The 19,925-nt window shown below is 45.9% G+C and overlaps 1 protein-coding gene across 11 annotated transcripts in view; it reads right to left on the bottom strand.

The window, feature by feature from the left end:
* Nucleotides 1-14,926, bottom strand: part of TLL2 (tolloid like 2) — a 128,049-nt gene extending 113,123 nt beyond the window's left edge. For all 11 annotated transcript variants that reach the window (XM_052676960.1, XM_052676971.1, XM_052676958.1 and 8 more), the window contains exon 1: nt 14,758-14,926. In XM_052676960.1, the coding sequence (XP_052532920.1) occupies nt 14,758-14,887 (130 nt within the window). In that variant the 5' untranslated portion in view covers nt 14,888-14,926. The remainder of the gene's footprint in view (nt 1-14,757) is intronic.
* Nucleotides 14,927-19,925: the final 4,999 nt, after the last annotated feature.

Here is a 19,925-nt window from a genome sequence, read left to right as displayed (position 1 = left end):
ATGGAAATCAGTGCACAGGAGATTCTGCATAGAGGTAAATCAATTCATGGCCATTTTAAAAGAATTAATAAATATATAATTATTCACAAACCAACATCCAGACTAGAATAAAAAGCTCTGAAGATAGAAGAATCTCAGGAGGAAACTGTTAATCATTTGAAGGCCCTTCATAGTAAACCACATAGCATCACATCAGAAGAGTTGTCAAGAACCAGCATAAAACCACAGCATTAAGGAATTTGAAGGAGCTGTTATTCCTCCATATCCTTGGAAATGGAAGAAAGAGAAGCCACCCTAACACAGCTTTGCTTCCTCATGCACTGAAACTTTTTAAAGCCATCCAGCACAAAAATAACATTAAACACAGCTTGTGCTTCATGCATCCATGGATGTGGTTTAAGAGCCGTTTGGATGTGGTGCCTGGAGATATGATTTAGCAGAGTCAGCTAGAATTAGGGTACTACCGTTAGGCTGCGGTTGGACTTGATGATCCTTGAGGTCCCTTCCAACATGAGTAATTCTATGATTCTATGATTCTGTGATTCTATGCATATGCAAATATGGTCTACCTTCCACACCTCCAATAAACTGGTAACACACTCTTGTTAGTGCTTTCTAGTCCTGTTTGATCACTAACAAATAAAATCTATAATTTCATGAAAATTGGAGGATTAGTTAGCTACAGCCATGACAGTCCAGGCAGGTGATCAGAACAGGACAAGCAAAACAAAAACATTATTTCACTCTGAATGCAGCCTGCAGAACTGTTGGTTACCCCCTAAGGCAGCTGTTTTTCTCTTCTCTCTCTTTCCTCTTTAGCAGTCAGTTGGTTCTGTGACCACTCAAGCTACCACACGTACTCACAAAACTGGGAAGCAACACCAGTCAAAGAAATCAGTCTGTGTGGAAACCAACTTGATAAAAAACTTCTCAACCAGATCAGACTCTGATTACATTCTCTCCCTGAAGCTCAGTTATACAAGGAAAAGGAAGGAGAAAGGTGGGAGGAAAGACAGCAGCCAGGACTTAAACCGAATAAAGTGGCCACAACTACAGCATAACTGGACACAGCTGACTTACAGAGCAGCTGCTGAGCCCTCCCTAGCCAGAGGATGGCCTCCTACTGCAGCACACCCATCCGTCCCTTTCCAGTCTTGTCCTGAAAACAAAGAATCACCCCGAAGTCACTCACCCCAGGCCTTCACAAACATTCACAGCGTTATATGAAATACACAACCACAAGCAGGCACTGCTTCTGCTGGCCATCTCTCTCTGAAAGACCCCAGCTGAGCCTTGTACATTAGCACGGTGCATTCTGTGTCAGAGCTTAGATTCCCCCTTTGTGGTAGCAAATACTTGGCACTTTTGCAAGTTATCTATATGCTCCCATGTCAAAAACCTAGAAAACCACAAAGGTATTAAGAATCTTTGAAAAGACTGGTGCTACAGCTCACTTAAAAGCATGCAGAGCATCAGTATGCACTCTGCCATGGTGCCACTCATCTGTCTAAAAAACAGAAGCTTTTTCATCCATGCTCACTGTGCACCTCCCTGGCTCTGCAAGAGAAGAGAAAGGATTCCTGTCATCATCAGTCTGCTTCACCCCAGAGCTGGATTTATTCCAGCAGCAGCGTAATGCAATCGTATAATTAGTGACTATCACTACACATAAGCAGGGCTGGATTGAATGTGCAAAAGCAACTTCAAATTTGACATTTCCCAGCCTTAATGAATTGTCTCTACAATGTAAACAACTTCTTCCCCTGACAAGATGTTTGTGCCCTCTGGATAGCAAATAGTCTTGTGTCAGGAGTGTGCCTGTCTTTGAAGTGGGAGGTTGCAGTTTGACAAAAGCAGAGGGCAAAGGGGAGAAGAGGCAGAGCTGCTATGAGACAGTTGCCAGAATTTAACTCTGCCAATAAGGTCTCTCTGCATTAGCCTTGTTTGGAGGCAGAAAAGCCATTTTTTGGCTCAGAATTTAAAAAAAAAATTCCAAGCCCCAGACAGACCAGTGTCAGGAAGAACTCCAGCCCTCAAAAATGCAAACTGGTTCCAGTTTCCTACAGCTGTGAGACTTTGTCAGAGGAATTCCTGGGTACATACAGAAGACAGGGTCACCAGTCCCACTGGAAAAAAATAATAATAAAAGGTCACAAAAGGGATGAGATTCATTTATTGCAGAAGGACATTTTTATTGTGCTTGATCAGAAAAGACACAGCGCCCAGGAATTTGCTCCAGCAGCTGCTGGTCTGCATCAAATCAAAGAATCGTTAAAGTTGGAAGGGACCTTTAGAAGTCGTCTGGTTCAACACCCCTGCAATGAACAGGAACATCTACAGCACAGCAAGGTTGCTTAAAGTCCCACCCAACCTAGCAATAGTGCTGGTGGTTCTCCAGCAATAGGGTATCTACCCAGGCAGAGCCAGTTCATGGGATGGGAACGCAGAACAAAAATCAATGGCTACAACACCACTGTCATCACCAGCTTCTGAGCAGGGGAGATGATCCCAAGGAGGATATTGTTTCTCTTTGCAGTAGGCTGCAAAGTAGGGCCTTCCTTCTTCTTTATGTTTCTGCATCCTGCCTACCTTCTTTTTCCTTGTGGTCACAGGTCATCAACTGCCACCAGTAGTGAGTTTTTATAGAGCAACTTTAAAAAAAAGATAGGAGGTAATCATCTATCTGAGAACAACCAACAGTTGTGCACTGAATGGCAGAGGAAGGTTTGTAAGCAAAGAAGGAATAATGCAGTTACAAGCTGGGAAACTACTGAACATAAAGAACCACAGATCATTCTTCATGGCAGAAAAGCTTCCCCAGTCCCCCCCATCACTAGTAGTAAGAAGCTGGCTTTATTCTGACCCAGCTCAGAGAATAACAATAACAGGCTGAATTGGTCTCACCAAACTCCATAGCAGCACAAATGGTTTCAGAAACGAAGGAGGTGTTCAGAAGAGTTAGCTCTGCAAGGCCCAACTTCCAGGCACTGACAGGGCAAGAGAGAAAATGCAAGACTGAAATCACCCCCGGACACATTCAGCTTGTTCAAAGCTTCCAGCAGGGGGATTTATCCAAAGCTTAAAGCAGTTCTCTGCGACTCTTTGTTGCAGGAGTGTAGGTACAAACAAACAGGAGCTGGGACAAAGGGAGTCAACACATATTTTATTAGTAAAAAGTTAATCGGCTTAAAGTGTGCAACTAAATAAGCAAAGCTTACATTAAAGTGACCCAGCAAGAAAAAGATGCCATGGAAATAAAGTTATAGGAAATACAATATAGTCTCTATGTTCTTTTGTAATCCAGTGTAATAAATATTCATGACTCCGGGTTAATGGGGTACCCAGCTCGCAGCCATCACAATAGTTTTTTGTTTATTCTCAAGACCATGAACTTTGGAACCATGAACCTGAATTTCAGGACTTTGCATTCATGTACGTTAGCAAGACTTGGGGTAAAGCAGGGGACTGGAGACAAAGCCAGAACCTTGGCTTGTGACAGTGTAAAGGAGGCTGCTGGCAGGTTTTTGATAATGAGTAACAAGAAGCCCACAACGCACTGGCTGGTTTATCTGTCACTCTCTTCATCGTCAGTAACAGAAGCATGCGAGAAGTGGCACCACCTGCAGCACAGCCCCATCATTCTCCTCCAGTCTTTCCAAGACAGGGCTGATTCCTGAGTTTCTCCCTCCAGAGGAAGAACTATCCTCAGGTAAGTCCTCAAGGAAGCAGTGGTTGCCTGTGCCACACAGCAGCATCACATGGCAGGGAGTTCCACTCCCAATGCACAAAGAACAGGTACCCCTAAACACAATCCCTTTAGCCTTCATATTGGCTGAAAAAACATTCTAGCACCCTGTAGGGACTGGTGACCAAGCTCCAGCCAAGCATTTACACTGGAGAGCAAATATCCTTTCAAAGCCTCCCTAGCCATTAGTTGCAATTTTGATGATACCTTCTGCTGATACTAACACAGCCAGCTTCACCAGTTTTGCAACAATGGCTTCCAACTCCACTTTCTCCTCCAAAGACAGTCCTTTCCCATAGGCACACATAGACTTTCTATCACTTAATTCAGCTGCAATCTTCCTATTCCACACGCAGACAAAATACCCAAGGGGCTACGAATTACTCTGGGCAAGGAGAAAGCCTGCAAGTCCCTAGTGCATTCTGGACAAGTTCTACCCAAGGCATGGATTCTGGGTCAGCAGCATGTATTTCAGAATGGATGGAAGAAAACGCACAGAAGATAGAACTTCTCTTTCATGGCCTGCTTGCACCTTGCCAGATTCTCACATAAAATACCAGTCACACAGTAGTCTGGGGACTTACATTCAAAAGAGTAATATTAATAAATTAATAGTAACTGCTCTTCATGCATCATCTTTTAGGCCAACCTGGTCAAGTCTTGCCACAATGAGTGTTATTTCTCCCTTCGGAGGTCCTCATTCTGATCAACTGAATCTCAACAGCAGTAGGGGTAGGCAACATGAAAGCCAAACATTTCTACAGAATATGGCTTCTTGTAACTGCGAAAGCTAAAAAATTAGTAGGAGAAGTGCAAGCATACTTTTGGAAGGGAAACTATTTCTCTAACTAGTTACTGCAAAGATTCAGCTTGGGAGTCAGGGATATAGGTGTGATGTATGCAGGCATAGCAAAAGCATCCAGGACCCAGCAGTCAAAAGTGCCTATGACAAAAAGAGCAGGCATGCTTGATGGTTTGAGGGTCTCTATTTCACACGCAGTTACAAACTCCATGGCAAACATTTTGTACCTTTTCCAGGAGATTAATAATTGTTCAATGTAAAAAGAGTGCAAAAGGATAGAAAATGCTCTTTAGTGTCAAGAAAAAACGAGGACAGCCAAGAGGTCTTAGTCCTGATGTCAGTATCTCATCACTAAACAACAGTTTACCTTAACAACAAAGCTTTCCAAGAAAAGGCAGAGCCTTGGCAACTTCAGCAATGGCCTTAGGAGATCCCAGCCTAGGAAACAGAAAAAGAAGAAAAAAAAAAACAAAAAACAACACCAAAACACCAGCATATCACATATCACCTTGTTACTGAAGCATGACAAAGAAGAGAATATATTGCAGAAGAGGCCAAAGAGGGGAAAAACAGAAATCAATAGGATCTAACAGAGCGTGACAGAAAATCACTTCCCCCATAAAAAGAGGTTACTTGCCAGGTTAATGAATCTTTTCTGTTCTGTACTTAGACACCCAGGAAATGGAAAGGGTCATAGGAGCAGCGTGGGTGGGAATGCAATCCCTAGAACATGCTTTCAAGAACAATCAAAGGTTAGAGATTAAATCCAGGCAGTGTTCAACTGCACAACACATCAGCAGCTTAATACAAGGGCCAGCTGCAGCTCCGAGTGTCATTGAGCAGAACACACTTCCAATATCAACATCACTACAAACAACAGGCTTCTCTTCTGCTGCAAAAGCAACCCCAGAAGGTAAGCACCAAGAACTGGAGTGCCTCTGCCTTCCCAGGTCAGTAGCATCAGCAGGTAAAAACCAAACTGAACTGTAGGTCTCTAATCAGAGTTAACTGCAACAGCACTACGAAAAACAGCCCATGCTCAAACTCACACTGTGCAAATAAGTCAGAAAGTTCTTGGCCCAGCCAAAATTTTTTAAAACTCGCTTTTAGTGAAAGAGATCTGCCTTTCTCTTGTCAAGAATGCAGTGGCAGCAGATAAACCGACACAGAAGTATGTGGACAATGGTGGAGGCAAGACTTAGTAGCCACAGAAATCTAAATTAGGCCTCTAAAGTATCAAATATCTTGATTCTGCAAAGCAAGGTGCATCCAACTTAGAGCTGCAATTTCTACTGCCAGGAGCCCTACTAACAGGCTCCATGAATCAGCTGAAAAACTTTGCTGTTTTATCACCGCTCTGTCCTCATCTAGTTTGCGGTAACTATAATAGCCACCCAAGGAATAGTCCTACTTAGCCTCAAGGTACTCAGTAAGGGAAATGGAGGTCCATGATTTCCAGCCATCTCAAGATTCCCTGACTCATAGATCACTATGTTAAGCTCCCCAGTGCCTACTTTCTTCTTAGCTTGGCAGAATCATTTACCAACTGCTGCTTCTCAGTCCAGGGTTTCTTGAGTCCAACAAAGCTCAGATTTATTTGTTCTGCAGCTACCCAGGCTTTTTCTGGAGCCTCATTTTCTATGCTCTACCCAACATCTATAACAAACACGGGCAATGCACCCAAAAGTTTCCTTTGTTACCTATATTTGGTGCAGCCTCAGGTGCAGAGTTCCTGAGCTGAACATAATTCAAGTCCCCCTTTCATGTTCAAGGAGCTCCATTACAAGCCGCAGAGAAGACTTGATTCTGTCATTTCTGCAGGAGGGAGCTCTGACCTGGCAAAACTAGTGTATCTATTTTATACCTGGGGAAATATAAAGCAAAAACAATCAACACATGCCTTCATCACACAGCCCCCTGCCCACACACACACACTGCTGCAGGCAGTTCTCTCTTTCCACAGCAAACACGTGTCACAAGAGCAAGGATCATCTCCTCCATTATGTCTAGCCAGTGCTAGTGCAAGGCAGGGTACATTTTGCACATAATCTTTCTTCTCCAAATTCTGTTTTCTGAAAGCAACAAACCCTCAGCAGGTCTGACCTGAAATCCTGAAATTCAGAATGCAAAAGAGTAACCAAAACAGCAAACTTTGGCAAAGTTCAAAGCAAATGAAAACACTGTTGATTAGGAAATGCTACTTATGCAGGCAACGCTATTTAAATTCAAAGTTGTGCAAACGAGACATGGGAGACTGGGAACACCCAGAGCTATGACATGAGAAGTAGAGAAAGTTAATTTTCAGTATTGTCCAGGACTGCATCAATCTGTTTTATAAGTAGGCAAAGGCACTCAGCATTACCCCACATCTAATTCTGAATAAATTGAGGCAAAATACAAAGTTTGCTTGGACTTCTAACACTGGGATGGTTTGCTCTCAAAGTTGCTTGGGATTTGTGGACTGGGAGGTGAAACAGATGCTTTTTTGCTTGAATGCTGGTATTTGCATGAATACAAAATGCCTTGAGAGGTTACGAATTTTTGTTTCGATCTAAAGCTGAACTATTTCAAGAACCAATAGCAGCTGCCCCTCTCTGACATTTTGTATTGATCAAACCAGAGGGTGATTTACCATTGGGTTTAGAGTGGACTTCCTTCTCAACACACACAGTTAACAGTTTCTTTTCATTCCAAGCTGGGCTGACACAAACTGGCTGAGAAGGAGCAATCAGACATTGACAGTTGTTTAATCAAATGCTTCTTTGCACATTTCAGCAGTTTCTATTGACTGGGACCTTCCTGCTCAGGAAGTGCTAGAGAGGATCTGAACATCAAAGTATACATGCCCAGTGAGATCAGCATTTTTGGGGAGCTCAGCTATAACAAAGGGGATAAAAAGCAGAAGCCCTAAGTATCTGAATCAGAACAATAACAGTTTCTAATCAATCATCCATCCTTTCTGAGCAGTGTAAGCACATTTCAGCACTAGGTGAAAGCAGCTTTGTTGCAGGTTCATAACTGCAATATTCATGGTCCAGGACAAGAAGGCCATTCACTGTCAGAAGTGCCTCCTTTCTTCCAAGGTTGCTTGTCTCTGAAAAGAGCAAAGAAACAAGCTCCTCATCAGGTCAATGTTCTCACCAGTTCCATCACCATTATTTGGTACAGACAGGTCTGGATTTGGATTCACAGAAGCCAGGCCTATCATTTCCCTCCAGTCTCCTGGGGGAAAGGAGATTGGCAAAGCAACCACCTACTACAGCAAACAGCTTTTTCCACAGAATCAGTTCATTAAGGCAACACAGCAGGCAAATGCACAACACAGCACAGGGCTGCGCAGCAGCACAGATTAATGAGAATGTAACAACCCACAGACATCTGGGAGAATAGCAGGAGTTAATGCTGGGACAGGACAGAAGAGAAAGAGCACCTTACACAGACTGAGGAAGAGAGCATCTCAGAACACCTGAGACAGCAGGGTAAGACTTGAGCAAATCCTTCTGGCAGGAACTTAAGAGAGCTTCAGGAGAACAGAGATGGAGGAGCACCAGAAATGAAGCTGTAGGAAACAGAGTGAAGCAGACAGAGAGCATGTGGGTCTCTGCAGCTAAGGTAATACAGAGAGGGGAGAAAAAAGAAAACGGGTGTATTAGAGAAAGTGCTCCAGAAAATCTAACACATAGGCACACTGTGGCTGCAATTTCCCAAGCAGGAATGCATGAGTCTGATCTGACTACAGTGGGAATTTGTAGTTATATGATTCGCCTCATTCAGACCAGGGCAGCAGCTGCTCACCTGGGAAACACCCATGGGCACAGTTTTAGCAGAGAGAAAGAAGTGGCTGATTGAAAAGATGCAGCGAGCTCCAGGGTGAGCCTTCCAGCAAGGCATAAACATTACACAGGAGGTTGGGACAAGAGAAGAATGAAAACTCCAAGCAGGACTGTGAATGTAAAATACAGTTATACAAGTGGGAAGTACCCTAAGCCCAAACTCCTTGCTCTGCGGGCTTTTGAAGCCTGAAGGATATGCAGCATAGTTTTCTAAATTCCTTTGGCTGGGGCTCTTTGACTTACTAATCTCATGCTACAGAACACCTGAGGAATGAGCTATCCTCACTGATCAAGCCTGCACAGGTTATGGTCAAGGGCATGCACCTGTGAACTGCACTAAGACTATAAAGCTCAATAAAAGCTCTAAAAGTTCTTTACAAAGAAGTGTCCATGACAACCAAAACACTTCTTCCCTACTCTACCAGCTTTCTTTCTGGAAATACAACTCCTACTTACAAAGTTTGCCCATCCCTTGTCCTGCCCATTGCTAAATACTAAGTTGTATAGCACTGAGAGTTAAATCTCACTCAGGACAAGTAGACTCAACATATCCCAAGTAATGTCAAAGATCAAGCATGGTTTTTTGGATACCAAGGAAACAGCTGAATGTTGGAAGGACTCCAAACACAGATTTTTATATGTTCCTGTGCCCAACAATCATAAGATTTTGTCTCAAGTTCACCACACCAATATATTCAGTGACTGGGAATTTCAATAAAGAAAATGATTGGTGGTTAATTTTGCTTCAAGCTGTTACCATCAGTTTGTGTTTGGCTGGGATTATAACAAAGGTCACCTTTTACCTTTCCTTTGAGGCAGAAGTTTCTACCGCAACTCTACTCCACTGCAAAATACAGCCTCCCCAGCTGCAAACAGCAACAACACTGAATGTATATAAAGACAGAATGTCCGCAGTAGCCTTCACCCACCTGTTTCCCCTTTAATTGCTGTCACCTCCCCAAAGCAGGTAAATTAATAGTTTGTTCTCTCATTCTTTTCCAGACCACCCAAAAAGACTCAGTCAACATCCTCCTTGAAGATTTAACCCTTGCTATGACCTACTGGAGAAAAAAATATAAGGGGAACAATTGCTTGAGAGAGCTTGTCACTTTGCCTGTAAACATCCTACCAGTGCTGAGGAACCCACAGGTTGGGTTATATCCCAGGCTCTTACCTCGAAGCACATTTTTAAGTACAAGTAAAGCAAGTACATACAAGGAAGTAAGGAGTCAAAAAAAGGAGGAAGGGAACTTTATTTAGTTCATGCAGCTGCACATAGCTTCAGGAGGTCAGTATTCAGCTGCCAGTACTGATGCCATCATATTGTCTGCCCTGGGTAAGTCAGCATCTCCCACTGCCATCTTCTATGACTCAGAGCTGGAAACACCAATAGCTGCACTACAGCTCCATGGTAGCTCACTTGGACCTTCCACACCAGCTCAGAGGCTTCAAGGCTTTATAGAAAAATCTTTAAGACACAAATGAGATTCCTCCACAGGAATCTGCAATCGATAAGCAAAGGACAGGTTAGAAAATACTCTGTCATTGCTCAAACCATTGCCCCCCAATAAAAGGCATCTTGCAAGAATGCAGAAAAGCCCCAATCAAGAGTCAGGCAGACCCTCGCAGGGTGTGTGGGCTGGATTCACTGGGTCATCTGCAAAGAGCTTTCAAGCTTCCCTTCTTATGCGATGGATCTGTGCTTCAATGGAGAAAGATCAAAACCCAAGTAATATTCATGAAAACTAAACTTCACAGATTCCCCCCTCCTCCTTCCAATTCGATCAGCCCCCACACGGCTTTCAGTTCCTAACAGTAACCTCCTCAGCTTCCCAAAGAAATGTCTGCATGTGACTTCTAAGTTTTATACCACAACTCAAGTGAAATTCACTACTGCCTCCAGGACAAAAGGCACTGCCTTTACAGAGGAGAGCTAGGAGGAACAGAACAAAAGCAAAGCACAATTTGCATCTCCCTGTGGGAAGATCACTCTGAACTGCACTCAGTCAAGGCTTAAGAACTCTGTTGTGGGATGTTTAGAATCTGATGGATCGACCAGCAGGAAGAGATATACACAGTGCTAGCCTACGACTGGGCAAACAGCATCCATCCTTGAAAGGGCAATGGTTTGGCAGGAATAGTTGCTCTATCACTGCTAGATTTCTTTTCTAACAGCTTTTCAAGTGATAAACAAACAGAAGATAAGGCTACTGTTATACTCTCCCATAGTCCCCAGTTTGCAAAATCCTCAGGGATGGACTCAATTTTCTGGTGCTATCCTCCTGTTTTGCAGCCACCTTGTGCCAGGCTTGGTTTGCTCAGCAGCGAGGAGACTGCGAAGTGCCATCCTGGTGGCTGCAGCTCCTCACAGGGAGTGGAGGGCAGCGCTGAGCTCCGCTGTGTGTGACAGCAACAGGGCCCAGGGAACGGCATGGACCTGCGTCAGGGGAGGGCAGCTGGGGGTTACAGAAAAGGTCTGCGCCAGAGGGTACCAACAGGCTGCACAGGGCAGTGGGTACAGCTTGAGTGCTGGAATTTCAAGGAGCCTTTGGACACTGCTCTCAGACATCAGTTTGAATTTTAGGTGACCCTGTGTGGAGCCAGGTGTTGGACCGTGATCCCCATGGGTCCCGTTCAACTCATAGAACAGCAGATGTTCTATGAACCTACATCTTTAGCTGTACTCTGCGGGCAGCAAATCTATCCTAAGCATAGGGTAGGCTTATGACATTTTCCTACCTATTACAGAGACTATCTGAGAAGGAACCTTTGTACCATTCCCTTTGGAAAGCTCCAGGGACGTGACACAACACTGAGCAAAAACCACCTAGCAGAGTCAGCACTGTGATCTCCCCTGGCAACTCAAACCAGCTGTGCAGCCCTGCCTCAGTTCTCCCTTACCATTCATCCAGACATGTCCTGCCCTACCAAAAGGCAAGAAAGCAGCCGTGGATTATGAAAAGGAAATAGAGGATGGCTGGATTTAGAGACTAAGTGGCAGTGGAGTTATCATCAGCTGAGTCTTGGTGACTGGACACATTTATACTTGTACCCGGTCGTTACAGTGGCTTAACAGGTTATTGCACTGTGCTGCTGTGTGTCTCACCTTGCTGTTAGATATAATCATACCCTTAGCTAGTGCAACAGAGGGAAACTTGTGCCAGGTTTTTCACTGAGGGCTTAGGAGATGAATCATCAACAGCCTGCACTCACCCTCAGGGCATGAGCTGCAGGGTAAGGAATTGACAGGCTTTCACCTGCCAGATCTGAACACATCACGTCCTTGAGTCACAGCCATTAGCCTGCAGAAGTGAAGTACATCACTATACTTTTAACAGCTTCGGAAAACATTTAATTAGGAGCTGCCTCTGTCTTTGCAATGGGCTAGAGTCTGCATGTAATCTGCAGCCACAGTACCATACACAGGAGGCTGTGTAACTGCGGTGACAGCAAGAATACCACCACAGGTTTCACAGTGTCAGCTTCAAAGACAACCAAAAACTTACCCTCATAAAGCATATAACATTCGAGCTGTTCAGAGCAGGGTCTGCAATCACTGCCCTCTTGGTAGTCAAACTTCTAGGCAAACCTTGATGGTGTCTCACTTGTGGAGAAACTCGGGCTCAAGGAAATTAAATAGACTTGTTGATGTTACAGCACATTGGAAACAGAGCTTGACAGATTTCCTACATAATTATTAGACAATTGCCCCTAAATAGCCCAACTTAGAGGGCCAACTCTGTTAGAAGCGTCTTCACCACATTCTTGTGTACAGTCTCATTTACAGAGGTGCAGTTCAGTAACTTTGTCTGGACTTCAATACTTTGGGATGACGTTCAGAGAGCAGAACTCCTGCTTAGGTCTGTTAAAGGTCTATTATTGGAAGAGGAAGAAGCATGTGAATGAATGGCAGGGAGAGGAGGAGGGGTGATGTCTAACAACTCCAAGTGGTAAAAGTCCTGCCTGCCTTGGTTTTGGGTAGACTTCAAAAACTGGATCTGCTCAGTGCATAGAGACAAGTACATTAAACGTCTTGCAGCCTAAGGTCTCCGCACTTAGACTGAAATGGCTTATATGGAGAAAAGATGGCTTAGAGAACCAGAAAGCACAATGTATCAGGACTGACTGGAAGGATCATACTGCCTACAGAAAAGTAGACTGGAACACAAGAAACACACTAACAAGCCCAGCCCATGAGTGTAAAAGGCTACAACAAAGTAGAAGTACCATCCTCTGCACCATAAGGTCTGGGTGGAAAAGGCAGACCTGAAGCGAAGTACTTGGAGCCCCAGGTTAGGCAACAGGGAAGCCAAAACAGTGGTGGTCTGGGTTGGTTAAGAGCATCCACCAAAGACAGATGCTTGCCAGCACTGTCACGAGCACCAGCCTGGTCTTGAACTGGTCAAGAAGAGTGTGTGTGATCTCCAGGGGTCTTGTCCACTCATTCTCATTTCTCTGTTGGAAAAACACTAGAAAATTATTAGAGACAAATACTGAGAAATGAGAATTGATCCTGACTGAAGAGGATTGACAGGAATAATACACACCAGGTTTATATGCTGATCAGAAGAGGAGGAAAGGATGCATGATGAAGGGAGGCTTCAGTGCAGGCTCCTTGTACAAGCAGAAGTGAGAGGTGGAGAGCCTGGAAATGAGGGAGCTGCAGGAAAAGGAGAGGACCTGCAGCAGAGGCAGGTAATTAACAGGTTGATTTTTTTTTTTTTTTTTTTTTTTTTCTCTTTTTCAGCCACAGGTTCCCTGAATGATGCTGGTAAGTTAATTAAACTTCATGTCTCCAGGTCTGAATCACAGCCATATCAGTAAAACCTAGCTTTTCTGGAAAGAGAGAGAGGTGAATTCATTACCAAATAAGAGACAGACACAAAGCCAATAAAAGCATGTACGGGTGGGCTAGGTTTCATAATGAATAAATATATACACATATCACATGTACACATATATACACAAATGGCTTACTGATCAAGGGAACATTTTCTGCAGTCAACAGTCTGCAGATAAAAGGGGACTCCAATTAATTTTGGAATAAAACACTCCACTCATAACACAAACTACACACAAGGCCAGCTAAACAATTTGCAATACAGAATAGAGAGAGGAGCTCTGACAGATGTATGGATGGAATTCATCTGTGTGAGCAGACAGAGCTGCAAACACCTTGAAAGCAGTCAGAAGACGACTGGCAACAAGGGAAGCTGTCATTAAGTGAAAGCCCAGGGACCAGGAACACCGCACGTGAAGAAAGTTCCCCTTATAGCACCAAGAAAACAAGACTTTGCACAAAGTTATCTGTAAATGGAGTACGGTTAACAAGATATTGATTACGGATTTCCTAGCAGACAAGCCATTCACAAGATCAAACATCAGCTGATTGCCAGAACCAAAAGGAATAACGATCACATTAAGAGCATGACCCAGTTTTCCAAAGAGAAAATCTGAGTTGATATTCCCTGCAAACTGAGATACAAGTGATGACAGAAGCTCTTGAAGAAATCAAAACAGTTAAGATGAGTTAGCATACGCTCAGAAACAACCCGACACAATCCAATGCAGGAATGAAAAAACTCTGAGAGAGCGACGAAGGCAGCAAGAGAAGACTTGCTAGAGAGTAGACAGTAACTTTGACACAGGCAGATAGGCGGGGAGGTTTGGCTGATGGCTGAAGCCGGAGCTGGCGCTGCTTTCACCGGCTCTGATCCTCCTTCCCCTCCCCGTGAGCGGGGAGCGCCAGGAGAGCCCGAGCGGCGGCAGGCAGAGCTGGGGATGGAGGCAGAGCTGCGGGATGGAGGCAGAGCTGCGGGATGGGAGCAGCTCGCGAAGCTCTGGTGCGGTCCCGCCTCTTCGGGGCACGCACCAGAACTCGGGGAAGAGAGCCGTACGCAGGACAAGTTGAAACAGCCGCCGACACGCTGCAAAAATGCACAGAAAACGATTGTACATGAGAAAAAAATTGCAAAGCCCTGTTGGGCATTTTCCTATCGTTTTAAGAAAGCTCTCGTTTGGGAGCAGCAGGTGACAGCTGGGTGAGGGAGATGAGAAGAACGCGTCGTCGTTTTCTGACAAACGTACGCGCGCCCCACGCGCGAGGCTGCAGCTCGCGGACAGCGGAGCGGCGGCCCGGGGCTGCCCGGGAATGGGAGCGGCGGGGCACGGCCGGCAGCAGCCGCGACAGCAAGCGCCGTTCCTCCCGATCAGCGCCCGGCTTCGCTGTGCTGCGGAGACGGGAGCCCCGGGCAGCGGGCGGCCAGGTGAGCCCGGCGCGCGGCCGGCAGACCACCTGTCCCGCCGCGCGCACCCACCGCCGGCGGCTGCCAAACTTCTCGCGGAGTTGCGGCCCTCCCGCCCGCCAGCCCCCCTACCGGCTTTGCAGGGGTCGCGGTATTCCATCCGCTCCTCCGCCGTCTCCGGCTCCCCGGCCGCCAGCCCCGGGCCGGGCAGAAGTAGAAGCGACAGCAGCAGACGGCGGAGCGGGGCGGCCCCGCGGCCCATGGCGGCGGCGGCGGAGCGGGGCGGCACGGCGCGGCTGCCCGGGATGCGGGCACTGCGCGGCGCCAGCAGCCCCGCGCCCGCCCCTGCCGGCCGGCCCGCCGCCGCCGCGGGCCGCTCCCGCCGCGGGGGGTACCGCCCGCCCGCCCCCGCCCCGGCTGGTCCGCTCCGCCGCCACTCCGGGAGTCGCCAGCCAATCCCGACCGCGCCCGCGCCGCCGTCCCGCCCCGCGGGCTGAGGTGCCGCGAGCGGGAGCCGCCGCCGCCCCCCGCAGCAAAGAGCCGCTCCGGTGCGCCGGCAAGCGCCCGGTACCTTCCTTCCCTCGAACGGGGGTACCCGAAGAGAAATGCCTTGCCCCATGGTCCGAGTACCAGCAGCACGGACAGCGGCACAAATTCTCATATCACGGTCTTAAAGTCTCTTAGGAAGCGGTAATTGGATGCGCAGAACCTCGAGTAGAAGACTGTACCGAGTGGCACGAGAAGCATCTGTCCCTCTCACCTTCCTTTTAATTACCTCAGCTTTCACGGGAACCTTCACCGCCCTCTGCCCAATACAAACGCGGAGCTGTAACATCAAACACACGCCTGGAGTTAGGCCCACATGGGTACACACTCTCATCTAACTCAGAAGGATGTGAAACGTGCCCTTTGTTCAGAGAGCTCCCACTTCCCACAAGGTAGGAGCTGGAGGTGTTCCCTTCTCTCCTCTGCACAGAAGGTGGGGCTGAGACAGTTATGGCTGTACCACCAAACCCCAAGACACTCGCAAGGGAAAGGCAACAGTTTCTCTGCTCAGCATCATGGAGCAGCAGAGCAGGCAGGGTGCGCGGCAGCACCGCAGAGATGTGGGCTGTCACCCACCTAAAGAACAAAGTCTTTTCAGCACATGGAAATCACCAACTTCTCTCTTGCTAGCAATGTATATTTGGGAGGCCAAGTTCTACACTTGGAAGCTTTGTTGGAGACGTAGATAGGACACAAGTAGACATCCTAAAGCTCTGAAGGAGGGAACAAAATAAACAGTGGTTCTTTAACCACGTAGTTAGAATGAGCTCTTGAGAGAGTTAAAAAAGGAGCTTAATATTGTCACCCAACAAAGAAAATTCCTCCACTCCAGGAGACACTTTCTAGAAAGCCATTCCCTAACACAAGCACTGCTCAGCCTTTCCAGAAGCGGCTCTCATTTTGCAGCTGGCAATCAAAGCAGTGCATACAAGGCAGTGACTGCTTCTAAGCGTTCAGAGACCCGTTGGTGACATCTCCCACTGGCAGGTGCCTCATCAGCACAACTAAGAAACAAAAAATCCCTGTGAAAGGTTTTGTTTGCTTGTTTTCTAACTGGAGCTGCTCACACGGTAAAGTTTCAAATGGGCGCAGCTCATGACAGCAACAGTTAAATAGCTGGAAACAAAGCAATCTATATCTATCGCTGTCAAAGGCGCTCTTTTGCTTTGCTCTCAGAATCCCCCCTGCCCAATGCATGCAAACAAAATCCGCTGTGTTTTCAAGCCTCGCTGAGCAAGAATGCACACAGCTTGTTTTGAACAGCATCCATGAGCAAAGCTATGTGGGAGCCACTTAGTGTTGATGGAGTATCTCTGCACACAATATGTCCCGAGGCTAAAACACACACACACACGTTTGTTAGTTTTCCACAAGACCTGCTTCTTGCTGCCTGCCTACACTCGGCTCCATCACACTGAACCAAGTGGTTGAGGCACTCTGCTGCCCGTCCCACTGTTCATTCCCCAGTTCTCTCCAGGCTTATGAGAGATTTCCTCTCCTGCCCTTTGCTCCCCGAACACGTAAAGATTTTTCTTCTTTCATTTATACAATCGCTATAGGGGCAGATGGAGCGGGTCTCTGTAATCATAGCATCCCTGTTTCTCTTTCATCTGCGTTTCCAGAACACCCTTCCAGCTTACTTAATTGCCTCCTTTTTAGCAGGGAACGACCACTGCAGTGGCTTTAACTCACGCGCCACACATCACTTCCTGCAGGCACTGAGCACTGCAGAGGCATCGCTTTCCCCCGCTTTGTGACACTGTTACCAGGGCTCATTTAGTCTGTTAATACCTCCACAGCTTCCCATCCCACAACGCCTATCCATCTTCTCCCTGTTTCCTCCTGCTCATTTCCTCCACCAGGTTTTTATCCCCCCAGCCTATTGCTCTGGACCCCCCCATCCTAGAGCTGACTCCTCCTAGGACACCTTGTCTTCCCTGTTTGGCCCACGGCATTGACAAATCCAAACAGATAACAATGAAAGTACCATGAAGGTCACTGCTGATCCTCACTCTTCCTTCCTTCCAGAGCCCACTTCAGTCACTCCTGCAATAGGCTGGAGGTGAGCTGCTCTTTTTCCAAGTTTATCGCATTGCCGCGCAGTGAACAGCTCACTTGTGCTTACGTGATTCACTGCCCAGAAGTAATCTATAAAGGCACTGACACGTCTGCTTACACACAGCCCAGGGGCTCTGAGATCTGCCCTGAAAGCTGCTCACTGCAGTCACAGCCCTCCACATGTGTATTAGCAGGTAAGCATCAATGTAACAGTGCTGCCCAAAGCAGACACAAGCAGTAACGTTTTTCCAAGAAGCTACCGGTGGTTGGAAAATTCCTTTTTATTTACTCTGAGACAAAAGATGGGACAGCTGCATTTACCTGCTCACACCCGTGCATCCTTTGCAGATCTTGACAGCACAGGGTGAGTTTAGAATGGTGGAATTTGTCAAAATTCAAAGAAAAAACTGCTTCAGGGAGAAATGCCTTAGAAAGGTTCCCAGACACAGTTTCTGCACGTGGATTTATCTGGAGTAGCATCTTCGCCCAAATCACACACCTAGCTATGGTACAGACCACACAGATACTCCACCTCATTAGGCAATAGGTACTTCAGGTTCACCTTACACACTGCCTTTTACACTGCTAACACCAAGATCCTGTTTCCTTTTCCATTATTTATTTAGCTATGCATATAATGAAAGAGATAAGTTACAATTCAGATTCAAACAACGGTGGGTGTTAGATTTCAATCACTTTCTGGTAGTGACATAAACGGGGGGGCAAAAAATCTCAAAATCAAAGATAGCTAAGCAATAAAACTAATACAAGTCATCTTGCAGAGTCAAAATGTGCATTTTAAGAAACCTAACTGCACCTCTTTGGCATCTGATTGTAAAAATCACTTGAGAGAGCATCGTCTGGGGTTCTTGCAGGTAAATGGGTGTCCATAAAACTCTCAGATCTCTAATACAAACTCCTTAATAATAATGGTAACACTCGATGGTTCACCCAGCAACTTCAGGCCAGACATCAGAAGAGAGCAAGGAGATTTCCTTCTTATTCTTGTAGCTAAACCTCCTTAGGAAAGAAAGAAAAGGCTCAGGCTAAACTAACAGCAGTAAAATGATACGGATAAACCGAGGCTCCAGCAATTCAGGATCCAGTAACTGTGTAACATGAACTCCCAGGGAGCATCACATAGCTAGCAGCCCAGAAAACAACCATGCCTTGTCTAACACTTCAGTGTAACACACAGTTCCAAAACATCTGACTCAAGCCTTTGGGAAATGAACATCATCAGCCACAAACAGAAGCCTCCCAGAGTCCAGCACTGCATGATGTTCTCAGCCATGTTCAGAAGCTCCTCAGAAACAGCCCCCGTAACTCAGAACTTTGCATAAGCCACCAGAAGCTTGCCGCACAGTCTTCAGACAGAATGAAAAATCACAATGCATTATTTACTGCATTTTGGTTTTTTTTTAGTTTGCTCAGCTGCTTAGATAGACTACCTAAACCTTTTGGCTCAGATTCAGCCACAGCATTTCAAGTTCACAGTGTCTATGATTTGGTGAACTGGATTCTATCTTGGCAGCTATTGCATCTAGGGGTTAAGCATGCCTCACAAGACTACAAAAGTGAATTTACAAGGCCATTTCATAGCAACAAAAGTAATGTAAAATTTGGTGCTTTGTTTATTGCACATCGACTTCCAACTCTAAAAATGCCTTTATTTTCTGGAGTCCTGTGGGCTTGCAAAGTCAGCTAAGGATAGACATGGGCTGGAACGCTTGATACGCTCTAGAATGCTCCAAGCTCAAGTTCCTGAAGGAAAGCTTCAGACAAGGATGTTCAGAAAGTTCCCCTAGGTTTGCTTTCCGTATGGAATGAAGCCTTAGCACAGTAGAACCTGCAGATATGACATACTGATCTCCATTGCATTACTAGGAAATTAACCTTCCCACAAGCCACAACTCTTTGCAACACCCCTCCACTCCTCCCCCATTCATCTGCCTATGACATGCCAGAAGAATCCATGTCATGTATTGGAAAAACCCTGCACCACGGTGAATGCACTGATGACAATGAAACGGACATAGGTCAGGGGTGAAAAAGATACAACTAGAATTTTTTCTCTAGAGGCCTGTCCACCAAATACAGTATTTTTTATTTTATTTTTACCCCGTTCCCAGTTTGGCTTCCGTCCTTTGAAGTGAATCTATCAAAAAATTGCCTAAATTTATCAAAACTACAAAAAGCCACTCAGTATTCATGGGGTTCTGCAGCTTTTTATTCTCTCTCCCACGTCAAAGTGCCCCCCTCCACCCCTCTGTCCAACCTATACCTTAGGTTTATACCTTGTAACTGATTCTTAAATGAACTAAAAGCCACAGTTAAAAATTAATTGAAGGGGACCTCTCCAGTAACTCGAGATCCAGACTGGATAGAAAGCTTGCCTTTTTCCCCCGAGCTTACCCTTTTCTGACATGTTCCAGCAGTAACTGCTGATGCAGTCACAGTTATGAAAGTCTACTGCTTTCAGTGAAGCTGCCTACATATCTTAGGTTGGCAGATTTAGCTGTATGTTGTTACTGCTGTAACCAGAGCAAGATGTTACTCTCCCATTTGTCTTTCCTCTGCATTCATTAAAAAAAAAAAAAAAAATCACACAAGATAACGGGTGCCATTTTATACAAATATCTTGAAGTGTGCTATCAATTTTATCCAGTTTTATAGCATCAAAAGTGTAATATTCA

The sequence above is a fragment of the Tympanuchus pallidicinctus genome, unplaced genomic scaffold (genome assembly GCF_026119805.1).
Source record: "Tympanuchus pallidicinctus isolate F22 unplaced genomic scaffold, pur_lepc_1.0 scaffold16, whole genome shotgun sequence".
Lineage (NCBI taxonomy): Eukaryota > Metazoa > Chordata > Aves > Galliformes > Phasianidae > Tympanuchus > Tympanuchus pallidicinctus.
This window is presented reverse-complemented; position numbering and strand designations above follow the sequence as displayed.